This window comes from Ambystoma mexicanum, chromosome 10, assembly GCF_040938575.1.
Source record: "Ambystoma mexicanum isolate Mex_15411 chromosome 10, UKY_AmexF1_1, whole genome shotgun sequence".
Taxonomy (NCBI): domain Eukaryota; kingdom Metazoa; phylum Chordata; class Amphibia; order Caudata; family Ambystomatidae; genus Ambystoma; species Ambystoma mexicanum.
The window spans coordinates 1507751097-1507765904 of NC_090932.1; the positions used below are offsets into that span (position 1 = coordinate 1507751097).

At 46.4% G+C, this 14808-nt stretch overlaps 1 protein-coding gene across 4 annotated transcripts in view; it reads right to left on the bottom strand.

Annotated features, from left to right (window-relative positions):
- SBNO1 (strawberry notch homolog 1) overlaps positions 1 to 14808 on the bottom strand; it is a 2127865-nt gene that overhangs the window by 1136909 nt on the left and 976148 nt on the right. For all 4 annotated transcript variants that reach the window (XM_069619669.1, XM_069619670.1, XM_069619667.1 and 1 more), the window contains one exon: positions 9205 to 9375. In XM_069619669.1, coding sequence (XP_069475770.1) covers positions 9205 to 9375 — 171 coding nt within the window. The remainder of the gene's footprint in view (positions 1 to 9204; positions 9376 to 14808) is intronic.

Below are 14808 nucleotides of genomic sequence, written 5' to 3' on the forward strand. Positions count from 1 at the left end.
TCTGATCGCTCTAAAGACAATAGACATTTACGGAAAAAGGCACAATATTTCCAAATTACAAACGAGAACATTGAGAGTGAACCCAATTCAAATCGAATCAAAGGTAAAGGTGTGCAAGCTGGTAAATGTAGTACTTGTTTCCAAAACAAGGATTCAATTCTTTTAATCAAAGACTTGACTGCAGCTACAAGAACATTTTGCTCCTGGACCCTTGCCCTGTACCACTGACTCTGGCACAGGCCTGCTGACTCTGGCTAAATTTGTTAGAACTGCCTTATCCAGATTGCTTCTCAACTAGAACTGTGTTGGTGCACCTACTTCTTATAACCACTCTTTCCTCCCCACTTCTAAACCTTGTGAAATGCCTTTTTGCTCAGTTTTCATTTAAGTATTGTCTATGTGGATGCACTGTCTTGCTTAAACTGGTTCATAAATTTATGGGAAGTGTTGCTAGAGGGTGTAAGAAGATATTTCTGTATAACTTGTGCTTTCCCTCCCTTGTGAGAAATTGCTAGAGTATCCCTTGTGTGTGGTTTTCACTGTGCCGTTTTGCTCAGTTTTCACTCTGCTTCACTTGGTCTAAAATTTATTTAGGGAGTGTGTACATTTTCCTTTGACTTATTTTAACTTGCTTGATGACTGTGATAAATGTGTTTTACTAGAAGTGTATAAAATAAATATATATCTACTTTTTAATACAAAGCTTTGGTCAGTGTTTCCTTGTGCCATAGTACTGTAGGCCTATTGTGTAAACCCTGAATACTGCTCGTCTCCCCCTTGAGATAAGTCTGACTGCTCAGCCACAGCTACCAACTAAATCTTTGTGGTACAGACTGATACCAAAGGGGATTTATTGCTCTCACCATCTTCTGTAGTGCTCCCTAAGGGAACTGCACAGGATTTTACTTAATTCCCCATAGCAGTGCCTGAGCCGTGCCTTGTGGGGCCGGGACAGGCTATGCAGAGCGGGAATGCTCCGTCAAAAGGTCACTATTGCCATTGTCGCATTCGGTGGCTGCGCAGCGGGGGGGAAACTCGGCCTTCGACATCCCGTAGGCCGCCCACCACTTGATTTTGCACTCCTTTAATGTTTTAGGATGGAGGAGCTTACAAGCCGCGCAATCTACTTTTTTGTGATTGCGGGGCAAGCAACGGTTACACCGTTTATGCTCATCTCTCCCGGAAAATTTGCCTTTGCAAATGGGGAAAAACCTAAATGGAGTCCTCTCCATAGCTGAGGAAGGGAATAGTGATGAAGACCAAAAGCGAAAGAGGAAGGAAAGGGAAAAACATTGTCAGATAGCACAGCAATGTCCACCCCAACCACACACTCCTTACTGTGGAAGCCGGCGGAAGGCCCGTCCACGTGGTCGGCAGCACCGACTGGATCACCGTCCGAAGTTCTGAAGGTTTTCGGCAGAGATCTGGAACAGCCATTGAAATAAGGGACGGAAGGGTATCACAATAACTATTCGACCGAAGGGACAATAAGCAATGTCTCTGACAAGCTCCGAATAAGGCAACTAGTATGCTGGGCGGAAAAAAACAATCTGAGGGACCTCGACTTGTGAGGGATCTTGCGTACACTGCACGTTACGTAGGGATAGTCTTACAGGCACGCCCATGCCGACGTCACCTTTCGATTCTCGAAAGACAAGATGCAATACCCCGCGGTTACCACTGGATGTCGGACCATATGCACAGCATGCGATTCTAAGCAGATTAACAAGCATCAGAAGTAACATTTTCAAACAGGAATTGTCCCATTCTGCATTAGCCGAGAACTTACTTGGAAAAGACACTCTGTCAGGAGCGGCGGAAGACGACGACCATCTGTGGCATCACTTCTTGCTCTTCTTGAGGGAAGGACGAGTGTCGAGACCTTGACCGTGATCGCTTCTGATTTCTCGAGCGTTTTCTTTCAGGGGACATGTCCCTCTATTCATCAGAAGATTCTTGTCAATGGGGTAATGGAGGGGGATTTAGGCGAGGGCTTACCTGCTTCGAGATTCACCTTCCTTTCACACAAGGCCTTGACCGCCATAGATTGGCAAGATCCAGTCATTGACTTTGTGGTCTGCCCCCAGGCACCAGAAAGAGGCTTGGTGCGGGTCTGTAATGGACAGATTTGCTCCACAATCAGTACACCACTTAAAACCCGTCTTAGGCGTTGAGGGCATTGTCAGAAGAGGACATTGTCGGAAAGATTAAATCTTGACGCTAAATACATAGTCAAAAATTTGCTGAGGCGATGTTGCTCTGAAGCACGCTAGCCTGCGGAAAAAACACAACTGAGGCAATGGTTGCCACGTGTGTTACTTATACCAGCATCAATGTTACGGCCGAAGACATAACAGAGACCACCGATGGCCATAACATGACACCGCACGGCAGACTATTTTATGGAAAAACAATTTCCAAGCAAGCTGCAAGCAGACTTAAATATATCAAAGGTGAGGAATACTTGGAAGGACACAATCCATTCGAAATATATATGTATTGCACAGTTGGGTAACCCATGGGTTGCCCGCTACATAAGCACCACAAGCAGTTAAATAATTAAATGCATAAACCAAAGTTGAGTGTAAATGGTACACACATCAGAACATAGGTCTTACAATTATAAGGCACGCCAGCACAAGTCCAACCACTGTCTACAAAGTCTCTAGGAATCTGTAAAAGGTCCCAGAGAGTCTAAGGTGAATAGCCTAAGAGTCCACTCAGCTAGGGTAGGTTAAACATTGAAGGCAGTTAGACCCTCAAGGACTGCTTGGCCAAAGCAAGCGTTAAGCCCTGAAAGGCTATCCAGTAAGCAGGTTGGGTTCTTTTCAGATTTCTTGCACACAGGAATGTTTCTCTAAGTGAAAAGTTATTGTCTTCCCCGAAACCCCACTAATAGTGATAAGGCTCTCCTGTTCAGCATCCAACTCAAAAATATCAATGAGGTATTGAACCGATCTGGGGGCAAGAGGAGTGTGAAGCATCACTAAATAAAAGACCACCTCAGATAATTTATCCAATTTGGTGGCTTACTGAAGCCCGAAGAATAATGTTTCCACTTTGTCGTATGGTATGTGCAGATAGAAACATCAGGGTCCTTCTTGTATGCGCCTTCTGTTCCCACACAGCAGAAGGTCACCACTAACACCTCTGTTACAAATATGCAGAGACTGTGGCAATCCCTCCTGTTGTAACTCCTACGGAAGGGTTAAGAAAGGAGGAAAGGCAGAGGGAGCAGCAGAAACAACTCCCATGCCAATGTGGAGTGGAGAATCATAGATGGCGCTAATCTCTGCCAGCAGCTGTGCCAAGCCTTGTAATACGCGCCGCCTCCCAGTGGTCAATGTGGGGAAGGTGGAGGCACCGTCCTGTAGCGACACACCGTTCCGCTGATGCAGTCCATTTTCAAACTTCCAACACGGCCGCCACACCCTTTGGATGGGTAGTCCCTTGTTTGTCTCTACGTGCCAAGGAACACCGTCATCGTTCCGAATCAGTCTTCAGTACTACGAAGCATCATAAAAGGTCTTCGGAGACACTGAGCTTTGCATCTCAATGCCAAGGTTTGTTTTTCTAGCTCAGCGCACTGCCTTGTTTCTCCATTTGCTCTAGTTCCCACCTTGGGTGAACTCTGTCTTGGGTTCCTGCTCCTTCCCACTTTCTGATCTTCTGCTTATGCTAATTTCTTGCACCTTTTTGTCTGAATCATTTTGGAAACCTACTGAATGCCAAGAAGCTACTCGGCACTATATTTAAAACGTGGATGTCCAGCTTTACCATCAGAGTTTTTTTTTCTCCCTTTTGGGGTTTTTGTCCCTCTTTTTGGAGGTCAGCTCTGGGCACAATCCCTTCCGTTGCAATCTTGCCGGATGGTGTGGCGTCCCTAGAGGATAATCCCTTTCTGCAGGACTCCAGTTTGCGGCAGAAATACTGACCTAGTCCACCGACCGTGAGCCAAACCACAGGTAAGCTCCAAGCCTGAGAGTATGAGACGCCCAGGAAAGCCTGCAGACATGGAGTCCATGCAGAGAGCAATGCAGGAGTGGACTGCTGAAATGCACAGCCCGAAAGCTGAAAATGCTGCCCTGAAATAAATGGTTCTAACCCGTGATGTGCTTACGCAAGAAAATCATTCACTTGGAATAGTTTTGGAAAAGTTTGACGGTTCCCCAAAGAAATGGCAACCATTCCTAGATGTCTGCTCTATTCCTTTTCACCTTTCGGCCCCTATTCTACGCCACTAAGAAAGCAAAAGTGGGATTCGTGATTGCACTTCTATCGGGCAATACCCTTTCTTGGGCCACTCCTTTTGTGACCAGATTGGATCCCTTGCTGGATAATTATACCAGATTTGTGGCCGCATGCTGGAACATGTTTGACCAACCTAATGATGCTTTCAATGCACAGGAATCGTTGTTGAATCTACGATAGGGAACTAATGACATATAGTAGTAGATTCTGTCAATTGGCCAAAGACATTTGGCTGGCAACAAGACACCTACTATAGCCTCTATCGTAGAGGTCTCATTGAAGATATCAAGGACGAACTGGGCCGTGAAGCCCATCCACCAAACTTTAATGGTTTGGTCGCATTGGCTTTGTAAATTAACCTCCGTCTTCAGGAACAAAGAGCTGAAAACACAAAACAAGGTCTTTTGCTTACAAACCCACTACTGTTTCAGCTGCCAGCTCTTCATATGCACGGCCGGAGCCTGAACCTATGCAATTTGGAGCGGCCCAAGGGCCTCCAGGGCCTAAGGAGAGGAAGTGCAGAGCCTCGCAAGGATTGTGTATGTATTGTGGTCCGCGGTCACATTCCCTCAGAGAATGTCCATTCGATCTACCCAGACGTTCAGAATACGCTAGCTCCTGGTTCTAAATGGAGTGATGAACCAGGAGATGAATGAATGCTCCAACACCTTTCTATCCACCATAAAACCAGGCAGATCCTCGTTGGTGGCGTTATATATTTTACGCTTACCCCTCAACAAGACCCCATATCTATACCGTGGCATTAGTGGATTGCAGATCCCGTGGGCAAAATAACATACCGTCCGCTCTGAAGGCTGCTCAACAACCTGTTGAAGGTATCAACGCGAGACCATTGCCATCAGGTCCCATCACTATGCAAACGATCCTCTTAGTAAAGAAATAGCACTGAATACTGAGGAATTATGCTTTGATCTCATTAAAGCGGCTAATTTTTCTGTAGTTCTTGGGATACGATGGTTACACAGGCATAACCCTTACATAAACTGTGGCTCTGAATTGTGTATCCTGCACTGCTCAATGTCTATGGTTTCAGTGCAAGCAGTAGGTGGTTAGCTAACGGAATCTCCTTTGTTGGTTGCCCGCCTTCATTTAGTTTGAGCTGAATGCCAGAACTTTTCTTAAGTCTTCTATGAGACAGTTGAAAGGCAACAACCTCCTCACAGGCCGGACAACTGTGCCCTCGATTCCAGACTCTATAATCCCATTCGGACGGCTGTTCTTAATCTGAGTCAGAAAAAAAGCCCTAAAGGAGCACCTAGACAAGAGCTTGGAAGGCAGTCTTATCCGCCCTTTTAAGTCTCCCTGAGGAGTGGCGTTTTTTGTCCCAAAAAAAGGATACAACAGAACTGAGGTCTTGTCTGGACTATAGAGGGCTAAACCGTGTCACTATTGAAAGACAAAAAAAGCCACTACAATTGATTACGGACATACTGGAAGCCCTTAGAGGCGCCGCAGTATTCACAAAATTAAATCTTAGGGGCGCCTACCACCTAAAACGAATAAAACATGGCGGCGAATGGAAAACAGCCTTCAGGACACTTCCAGTACTTAGTAATGCCCTTCGGATTGAAGAATGCCCTGGATGTTTTCCAGAGATTCATGGAACTAAACCTTCTCGGATTTGCTTCATCACTATGTGATAATATACCTAAATGACATACTGATTTATTCCTCAAATATGCAGGAACATCGTCAGCATGTCAGAAGAGTACTCGAAAGGCTAAAGGACAACCTTCTGCCCAAGCCAGAAAAAGGTTGTTTCCATCAGTCGTTTACTCATTATCTAAATCACACAAACTGGGATTTCTATGGACCTGCACAAGGTAGAGATAATTCTCAATTGGCCCAGCCTGAAAAACGTACATCAGATTCAGTGTTTTCCTAGGTTTTACCAACTTTTATAGGAAGTTATTCCAATTGTTCATTCATGGTCCTACCTTTGACTAGACTAAAGAAGGGTGAACCATTTCTTTGGGATAAAGAAACGGAAGGGGCATTTTCTTCACCAAAATAGCTTTTACCCCTGCCCCTGTCAACGCGACTCCAGCAGAGAATTCATCGTCGAACCTGACCGTCTCATTTTGCCATCGGAGCCATCTTGAAACAGGAAGACTGAGAGGAACACCCTCTTCCCTATCACTCCTGAAAGTTAGCCCCTAGCGAAATGCACTACTCCGTATTGGAGAAGGAAATTCTGGCCATCAAAAATGCCTCGAGTGGCGACATCTACTTTTAGGAGCCAGTAAACCAGTGGTCATCCAAACAGATTACCGGAATTTGCAAGCTTTACAAAACTTTGAATGTCGCAACAGTCGACCGGCCCGCTGGGCTTAATCATTTGATCAATACCAGTTCATCATGACCTACATTCCTGGAAGTCATAATGTTGTTGCCGATGCTCTCTCCCAGATGCACGATCCACTGCAACGGTCTTCCATGCCCTATCATATCGTTCTTCAAGACAAGGTATTTGTTTTTGCCGTTGCTTCCGATCTGGATCAAGTATATTGTGATACTTCCAGTTCTACAGGAACTTCTCAAGTCCAATCCCTGGGGCATACATGTCCGACACGGTTTCCTCTTCAAGGATGATTGCCTATACCTTCCTGAGAGCACACAAGCTTTGCATTTATGCCACAATACCCTTCCTGCTGGACGCGGAGGTACCACTGCCATGTTGAAGACCCTACGTCCTCTCTTTTGGTGGCCTAAAATGGGTGATACTATCCGGAAACATGAATACGTGCAATGTTTGTGCCCAGTCTAAAATACCCAAAGGGAAACCTATCCTACTACTCCTGAAACCTGAAGCACCGTCAAAACCTTGGGAGAAAATCACTACAGACTTTGTCGATCTACCCCCTTTCAAGGGGCTACACGAACATCATGGTCATTGTTGATTTATTTACTTGCATGGCTCATTTTTCTCCATTTAAAAAGGGCCCTTTCTTCAGTATACCACCCTCAATCTAATGGTGTAACGGTACGGCTAAATCAAACAGAGCTATACTTGCGCTGCTTCTCCACCCGAGTGCAGGGTGACTGGTATTCTCTTCTTCCGGTGTCAGAATTCTGTTACAACAATACTACTCATGCATCCATGGGTCAAAGTCCTTTTTTATGTTCCTCTGTGTTCCATCTGACTATTCTCCCTACACTATCGCCAGTCTCAACTCTAGTACCTTCCGTTGATCAATGGATTTTAGACATACAGGAAGGACACAAGAAGGCTGCAGATATGTTAGCATTCGCCCAAGAAAAGATCAAGAAATATACAGACAAAAAGCGAAAGAAGGAACCACCGTACATTGTTGGTGACCGTGTTTGGTTATCTTCTAGATATGTGCCTAAACACTTATCCTCCAAAACCTTCGCCCATATACTTTGGTCCTTTGATACTTTGGTCCTTTCATTGTTCAAAATAAAATTAAAAAAACAAAACAATTCTTTTGCCTTCCGCTTATCCCTACCACCTTCATGGAAGTAGATCCACCTGGTCTTTAATGTCTCATTGTTCAAACCAATGTTCCTTCATTCAGGAAATTTTGGGTCTCGAACCTTGCCCCTTGTGCTTTATCTGCTTAGGACACACAGCAGTGGCATTTATTACTTTGGGTTCTGAAAACTCCCCTCTGGTGCGTTGGCAGACCCAATCCCAGCTTCCTAATATTTTCAACCTGGGATTTCATTTTCAAAGGAATATGTATTCTAGGAACTCTTATTGTTGTTAAGTAATAGTGTAAGCACAGGTGTAGTATATGGCTTCAACCAGTTAATATAGGATTTCACTTATTGTTATGCATGTGTATTACATGTTTGACTTAATTGTATGTATAAATATCTTGTATTAAATATGTTTTTTATCTTACACAAAACTCAATTGTTATGTGAGGTTATGACTTTGAAATATACAAATGGGTGTAGTGTTCTACATAACCAATGAGGTTATTTCGGGAATAGGACCCATACAGGACTTAACTCCCTATGAGGTTTTAGGGGCCGTCCCCTGCGTTACCAGTACCCCTTTTGTTGTATATATAAGCCTTCATTCAGGAAAGCCAGTAAGCCTATCCTATATCTGTCTTAATAGGCAGCACCCCGAGTACATTGTGGAACAGGTTTGTGACTCTAGATACCGAATAGAACATTTACAGTATCTTATACAGTAGAAAGGATACTATGTAAGCGAGCGAACATGGGAACCGGCTGCTAACATTCTTGCTGCCAGATAGCTTCAAAGATTTCATCGTTTTCATACAGGCAAACCCAGTGGACTTCCCCATAGAAGAGGGCATACTGTCATGGCACGCCACCTCCAGCAGTGGTCAATGTGGGGAAGGTGCAGGCGCTGTCCTGCAGCAGCACACCGTTCCGCCGATGCTGTCTTTAATCATACTTCCAACATGGCCACCAACACCCTTTGCATGGCTAGTCCCTGGTTTGTCTCTATGTGCAACGGAACAGGTAATAATACAGGGTGCCTGGCTAGGTCCCGATATGCCCAGGAGGGTGAATGTATATTCAAACAGAAAATCAGGATGGGAGACCCACACTTTTGAGATTCAGGATAATTTTTGTTTAAACTCAGAATTTTGGTGATGATACATATAATATATCAATTGTTAGCATAATAACAGACAGACGGACAGTTGTACTTTTGATATGTAGGTGTACCACTAGGTACCACCCTCAAGAGTGTGGAGGGTGCAAGCCTTCTGATGGTGCAAGATCTCTTCGATACACAGTTAACAAGGGTTTACAACACAAGAGTGAATGTAGCCCAGGACCTCAGTTGGTCCATGGGTATTGTCATAGGGGAAAAGAAACACAACAGGTGTGTACAAGTTTGCAAGGGGTGGAGTTGTGTCATAGATCGACACTGAAGTGTTACGGAATGACAAATGTTTGAAAAATTCTTACAATTACTCATACCTTGAAGGGTTGTGGTACTGCTCACATTAGAGCTAACAACTGAAGAAAATGTTGGCCTTTTTGATCCAAGACCAGACGCTAATAAGGCACTCTGAATAGAATCTGGATCTATACTTTTCTTTTTCTTCTTCTCTTTGCTTTTTTTGTGGTCTTTTCTAATTAGCCAGGGATCTGAAAATAGTACAAACACATTTAATATAGCTGATAATCAAAATAACCATGTCTTACATTTACAAATAACGTGCAATGTAAGAAAATGATGAGTACCGAACATGAAGACAAAGTTGTTACTTGTATTGCCTGTGCTTTATGTTGTTTATCTTCAATAAATTAATGAACAATGAATAGCTCTTCGTATGGTTATGATCTTGAAACGCTTTCATTAAAAGAAAAAAACGTATTTCTAAACAACAACATGAAAGAACACATTACTTCCCTCTGGTAATTTACTTTGTGATTCATTCTCCTACCACATATACCTCATCTCATATCTAATTGCCAGTGTCCTGCCTGCTCAGCACACTGCCTGGAAGGTTTTGCTACATTTATATTGGGTATCTGACTGATGTTTTGGTACTGTTAAAATGGATTTGCAAAATTAACCCTGGGGTTTGGGAAGCCAAACCCAATCAAGGTAAGGTAGCAGAGCAGCAAAGCTTAGTCTTAGGAGGGTTGTGAGAGTAAGGGCTACAATGAATCCACACAGAACACCACCAATAATTCAAGTTAGACAGGCAAGTACAAAAATATGCAATTATTTATTACCCCTTAAAATACACACCAATAAAACTTCAGGTCAAATATCGTCACACACTTACCGTAGAAACGGATATATACATTCACCATGAGAAGACAAAAAAGCACATACTTCAATAACCATAAGTACATACATGCATGAAATGTAGTAAAGTAACTTAGAATAACCATAGACTAGTTCCCTTAGCACTTAATGAGTCCAACCCAGAGATGGTTTGGGGCCCTGTGTCACCAATTCCAAAGTTCGGCTTTACAGGAAGGCTGATTGAGAGATTGGAAGATGCTAGCTGTTATGATCACAAAGTTAAAAATTATAACCATCACTGTAGTAACTAACGTACTTCTAGTCCATAATCCCCTTTGGGCGGCCCTCGCTAGGGACAGGAGACGGAACATTTTTCACCAGAAAAATCATATTCCCCTTTAAATTTAGATGCATGCAGGGGCGCAGCCCTTGGAGCATGCACTCCCCTGATTCCGCCCACCGACGTCACCACTCAGTCCTCTTTGATGTGTTGACAATATTAACATTGCCTAATCACACCAGTTTTAATTGGGGGGCGGGGGTGGTGGGACGTATGGAGGAAAGGGGACTATGGACTAGAAGTAGGTTAGTCACTACGGTGGGTAACTTCTCATTATTCCTATGTCCTGCCCCCTTTCCTCCATACTATATGGGCGAATACAACTGAATGTAGCCCCAGGGTGGAGGTGCTTTCTAAAGAAAACAAGTTCCTTAATACTGCCTGACCAAATGCTGTGTCCGACCTGGAGCCGGCATCCAAGCAGTAGTGCTTGCAGTAGGCCGAGGGCGTAGCCCATGTAGCCGCCTTGCTGATAACCTGCCACAGGATGTGTATCGGGAAAGCAACCGCTGTGGCTTTAGCTCTGATTGCGCGGGCACGCATATTAGCTGGAAGAGGTTTGTGCTGCCCTTCGTATGCCTCCTTGATGGCCGTAACCATCCACCTTTCTATGGAAGCCTTGGAGGCTTGACAGCCAGGTTTTGACCAACCAAAGGTGACAAAGCGGGAGTCTGATTTGCGGAAGCTCTTGTTCCTGTCCAGGTAGTATCCCAGCGCACGCCTCACGTCCAGACAGTGTAATAACTTCTGAGCGTCATCCTTGGGGTCCGCGAAGAACATTGGTAGCACTATATCCTCATTTAGGTGAAAAGAGGAGACCACCATAGGTAAGAACGCAGGGTGAGTCCTAAGCACCACCTTGTCCTTAGGAAAAGTAGAATAAGATTCTGAAGCCACCAGCACCTGAATTTCACTGATCCGGCTTGCCGAGCTAAGGCCCCACCAGGAGGGCAGTCTTAACGGTGACTAGCCTGATGTCTGCGGAGGCCATAGGTTCAAATGGTTTATGCGCCAGGGCGGCCCAGACCCCATTGAAGTCCCACACTGGGTGTGGCTTCTTGATAGGCGGGAAAGCCTGGAAAGGCCCGCCAAATTTATTTTAACCACCGGATTAGAGGATGAAAATACCTCTTCCTCCAAGTTCCTGTAGGCTCCAACGGCCACCAGATAGGTGTGGCATATGTCTACCTGTACCACTGAGTATGCAAGGTGAGCAGAGAAGGATGGCATGTTGTCCAACGTGCAGGTCAATGGATCAATCTCCTTTGATTCTGCCCAGTGACAAAACCAGGTCTACTTTTGTACTGGCTCCTAGTAGCATCGCTCCTAGCCCCCTGTATAATGTCAAGGTTAGCTTGTGACAGATCCCTCAGTGTGACTTGTTCAGGAACCACGCTGCAAGGGCTAACTTCGGGATGGGGTGGATGACCGTGCCTCCCTGCTGAGAGAGCAGGTGTGCTGGGCCCAGCAGAAGGTGCATCGGGCCTGATCCGACAGGCTGAATAGTTCCAAGTACCATGGCCTTGCTGGGCACCACAGCGCTATCAGGATGATAAGCAGGTGCCGGCCGCTCTGATCTTGCAGATTACCCTGTGAACCAGGGGAGTGGAAGGGAAGGCATACGCGTTTGTGTTGTTTCACTGGATCTGCATCGCGTCGCCCACAGAACCCCTGTCCTGTCCCTGCCAGGACACGAACTGGGGGCACCTCCCGTTGGACCAGGTGGCAAAGAGATCCACCTGAGCATTACCCCACTTGTTGAAGATCCCTTGAAGGACCTGTTCGTCCAACTGCCATTTGTAGTTGTCCACACCCAGCCTGCTGAGCCTGTCCGCCTCTAGGTTGGACTCCCCCGGGTGGTGGATTGCTGCCAAAAGCATGTTTACCAGAGCCCACTCCCAAATGTTGACTGCTAGAGTGCAGTGGGGAGGAGACCTGGTGCCACCCTGCTTGTTGATGTAATACATGCTGGTGGAGCTGTCAGTTTGAATGAGGATCGCTTTGCCACTGATCATCGGAAGGAAGTCTTTGAGAGCAAGCCAGATGGCTAGCAACTCGAGCCAGTTGATGTGGGCCTCCTGCTCATGACGGGACCATACCCCATGGACACTGTGGCTGCCCAAGGTAGCTCCCCAGCCCTTCAGGGATGAGTCCATGGTGATGGTGACCTGAGGTGCTGGAGGACGTAAGGGCCTGCCTATCCGCAGGTTGTTGTCCGTGCTCCACCAGACTAGGTCCTGGTGGAGATCATGTGGGATGCCAACCTGCTCCACCTGGGAACCCCTCTCCTGACTCCAGGAGGCTGCAAAGTGCAACCGCAGTTGCCTCATTTTGAGCCTCGTATACGGCACTGCCAGGAGACATGCCGCCATGATGGCCAAGAGGTGTTGGAACCACCATGTCGAGGTCACTGCTCTGCTGAGAAAATGGCCTATGGCCCTCTTGATAGCTACAATCTTGTCCGCTGAGGGGAAAATCCTCTCGGAGCTCGTATTCCAGATAAGGCCCAGTAAAATTAGACTCTGCGTGGGCACCAACTGTGACTTCTTGAGATCCAGCGAGCACATCCAGTCTCCCACACACAACATCTCTGCTATTAGCGCTGGGGTAACCATCTTGAACTTTTAGAGAGGAAGGTAAAGGTTCAAAACTCTCAGGCCAGCATGATTCTTTTTGTGTATGGTAAAAATGTGTGAATAGAAGCCCAGACCCCCGCTCGCTGAGAGGCTGGAACTTCCTCCACGGCCTGACTCTCTACGAACGAGCATACTTCCGTCAACAGAGTTGCTGTACCAATCTGTGGGAGCAGAAGGGAGGAGAAGGAGGAGGGATAGGGAGCCGAAAGTCCATTAATACTACAGAGAGGATCTATGGGTCCGTGAACCTTCTTGCCAGCGGTGAGAGTGAAGGGCAAGACTGCCACCCAGCAGAGACTCGTGAATTGGATGGGTGTGTCACAATTTATTGCCCTCTGAGGCTAGGGCTGAGGAGTGAGACTGCAAAAAGTCCTTGTGAGGCGCCTTGAGCTGCTTGCGGCTGTGATGGCTCGGGTATCCGTCCGGTTGTCTGGACCGTCTCTCTTGGAAGTCCCTGAAGCCTCTGAAGGATCAACCATTGTCTGAGCGCTGGTGCGCTTGGCTATATGTCTTAGGGGTGGACTTGGTGAGGATCACTAGACTCAGCAGTCTGAAAGCTATTCTATTTCTTATCGAGTTCCTCGTCCCTTGTTGAATGGAACAGATCGCCGCCCTCGAAAAGAAGGTCCAGTATACGTTCCTGGACATCAGGGCTGAACCTAGTCACCCTTAGCCAAGCCGTCCTTCTCATGTCGGTAGCAATACAGATCGCACAACCGGAGGTATCAATGTGGCCCCACCGTGGACTCCATTATGTCCTGTGCCACTATTTTGGCTTCAGCCAGCCCCGCCTTGAAGTGAGCCTTGCTCTGCACAGGGAGTCCAGGTAGGAACTCCGCGATCTCCCGCCAGAGCCTCTGGTTGACCGCCGACAGCATGGCATACGCACTGGACTGGCGCAGATGGAGTGGCATTGGAATAGATTTTCTTTCCAAACGCCTCCATGATCTTCTCCTCTTTACCCAAGAGTGCTGAGGCTAATGTAGCCGAAGACGATTGAGGGTTAGAGTACAGTGATGCTGCCACTATCACTGATGTGTGGCTGGTGGTGCGCTGACAGTAAGATGGGGTGCCCTTCCGCTGTTGACAATGAGACTCCCCTTGTCGAATGGGCCCTGATGCCCAATTCCTTCCCAGCGGAAAGGTAGCATTTAGCTATGCAGAAAATGATCCAGAGGGATAAAGTCTGCTTGGTTATGGGCAGACCTTTACGGGCTAAGGAAAAGGCCTCGAAGAGCTGGTCAGCTCTCCTGAAATCAGCTGTGCTCGCAATATAATAACTCAACGCCCTTTTCGGGTCTAGGCGATGTAACCGTTCCTCCTGCTTAGAAAGGTGCGCAGGAGGGTAGAAGACCGGAAGGTCGATGGATTGTGGCATTCAGAGACAACCTTGGTAAGGAAGCAAGGCCTCACCCCGAGTGAGACTTTTTCACGGAAAAAACACAGGAAGGGTGGCTTACAGCATAAGTTCTGAGGTACACTCACCCGCCTAGCGGATGCAATAGCCACCAAAAAGACTGTTTTCAAAGAAAGTAGTCTTAATGGACAAGTATGCATAGTTTCAAAGGGAGCTGCCATCAGAAACGTTAGTACCAGATTAAGGTCCCAATTAGCGACAACAAAGGGAGTTGGCGGAAATTTATTTACAAGGCCTTTCTGGAATTGTGCCATTACCGGGATCATAAAAAAAGTGAACCTTGATCCGGGAGCTCTTAAACACAGACAAGGCTGCCAAATAACCTTTGACCATGGTGACCTGAAGGCCATGCACCACGCCCCAAATCTTGTCCTTCAGCACGCATACAAAGGTCTTGTAGACAGTCTGCGTGCAGCCAGCAACACCTCAA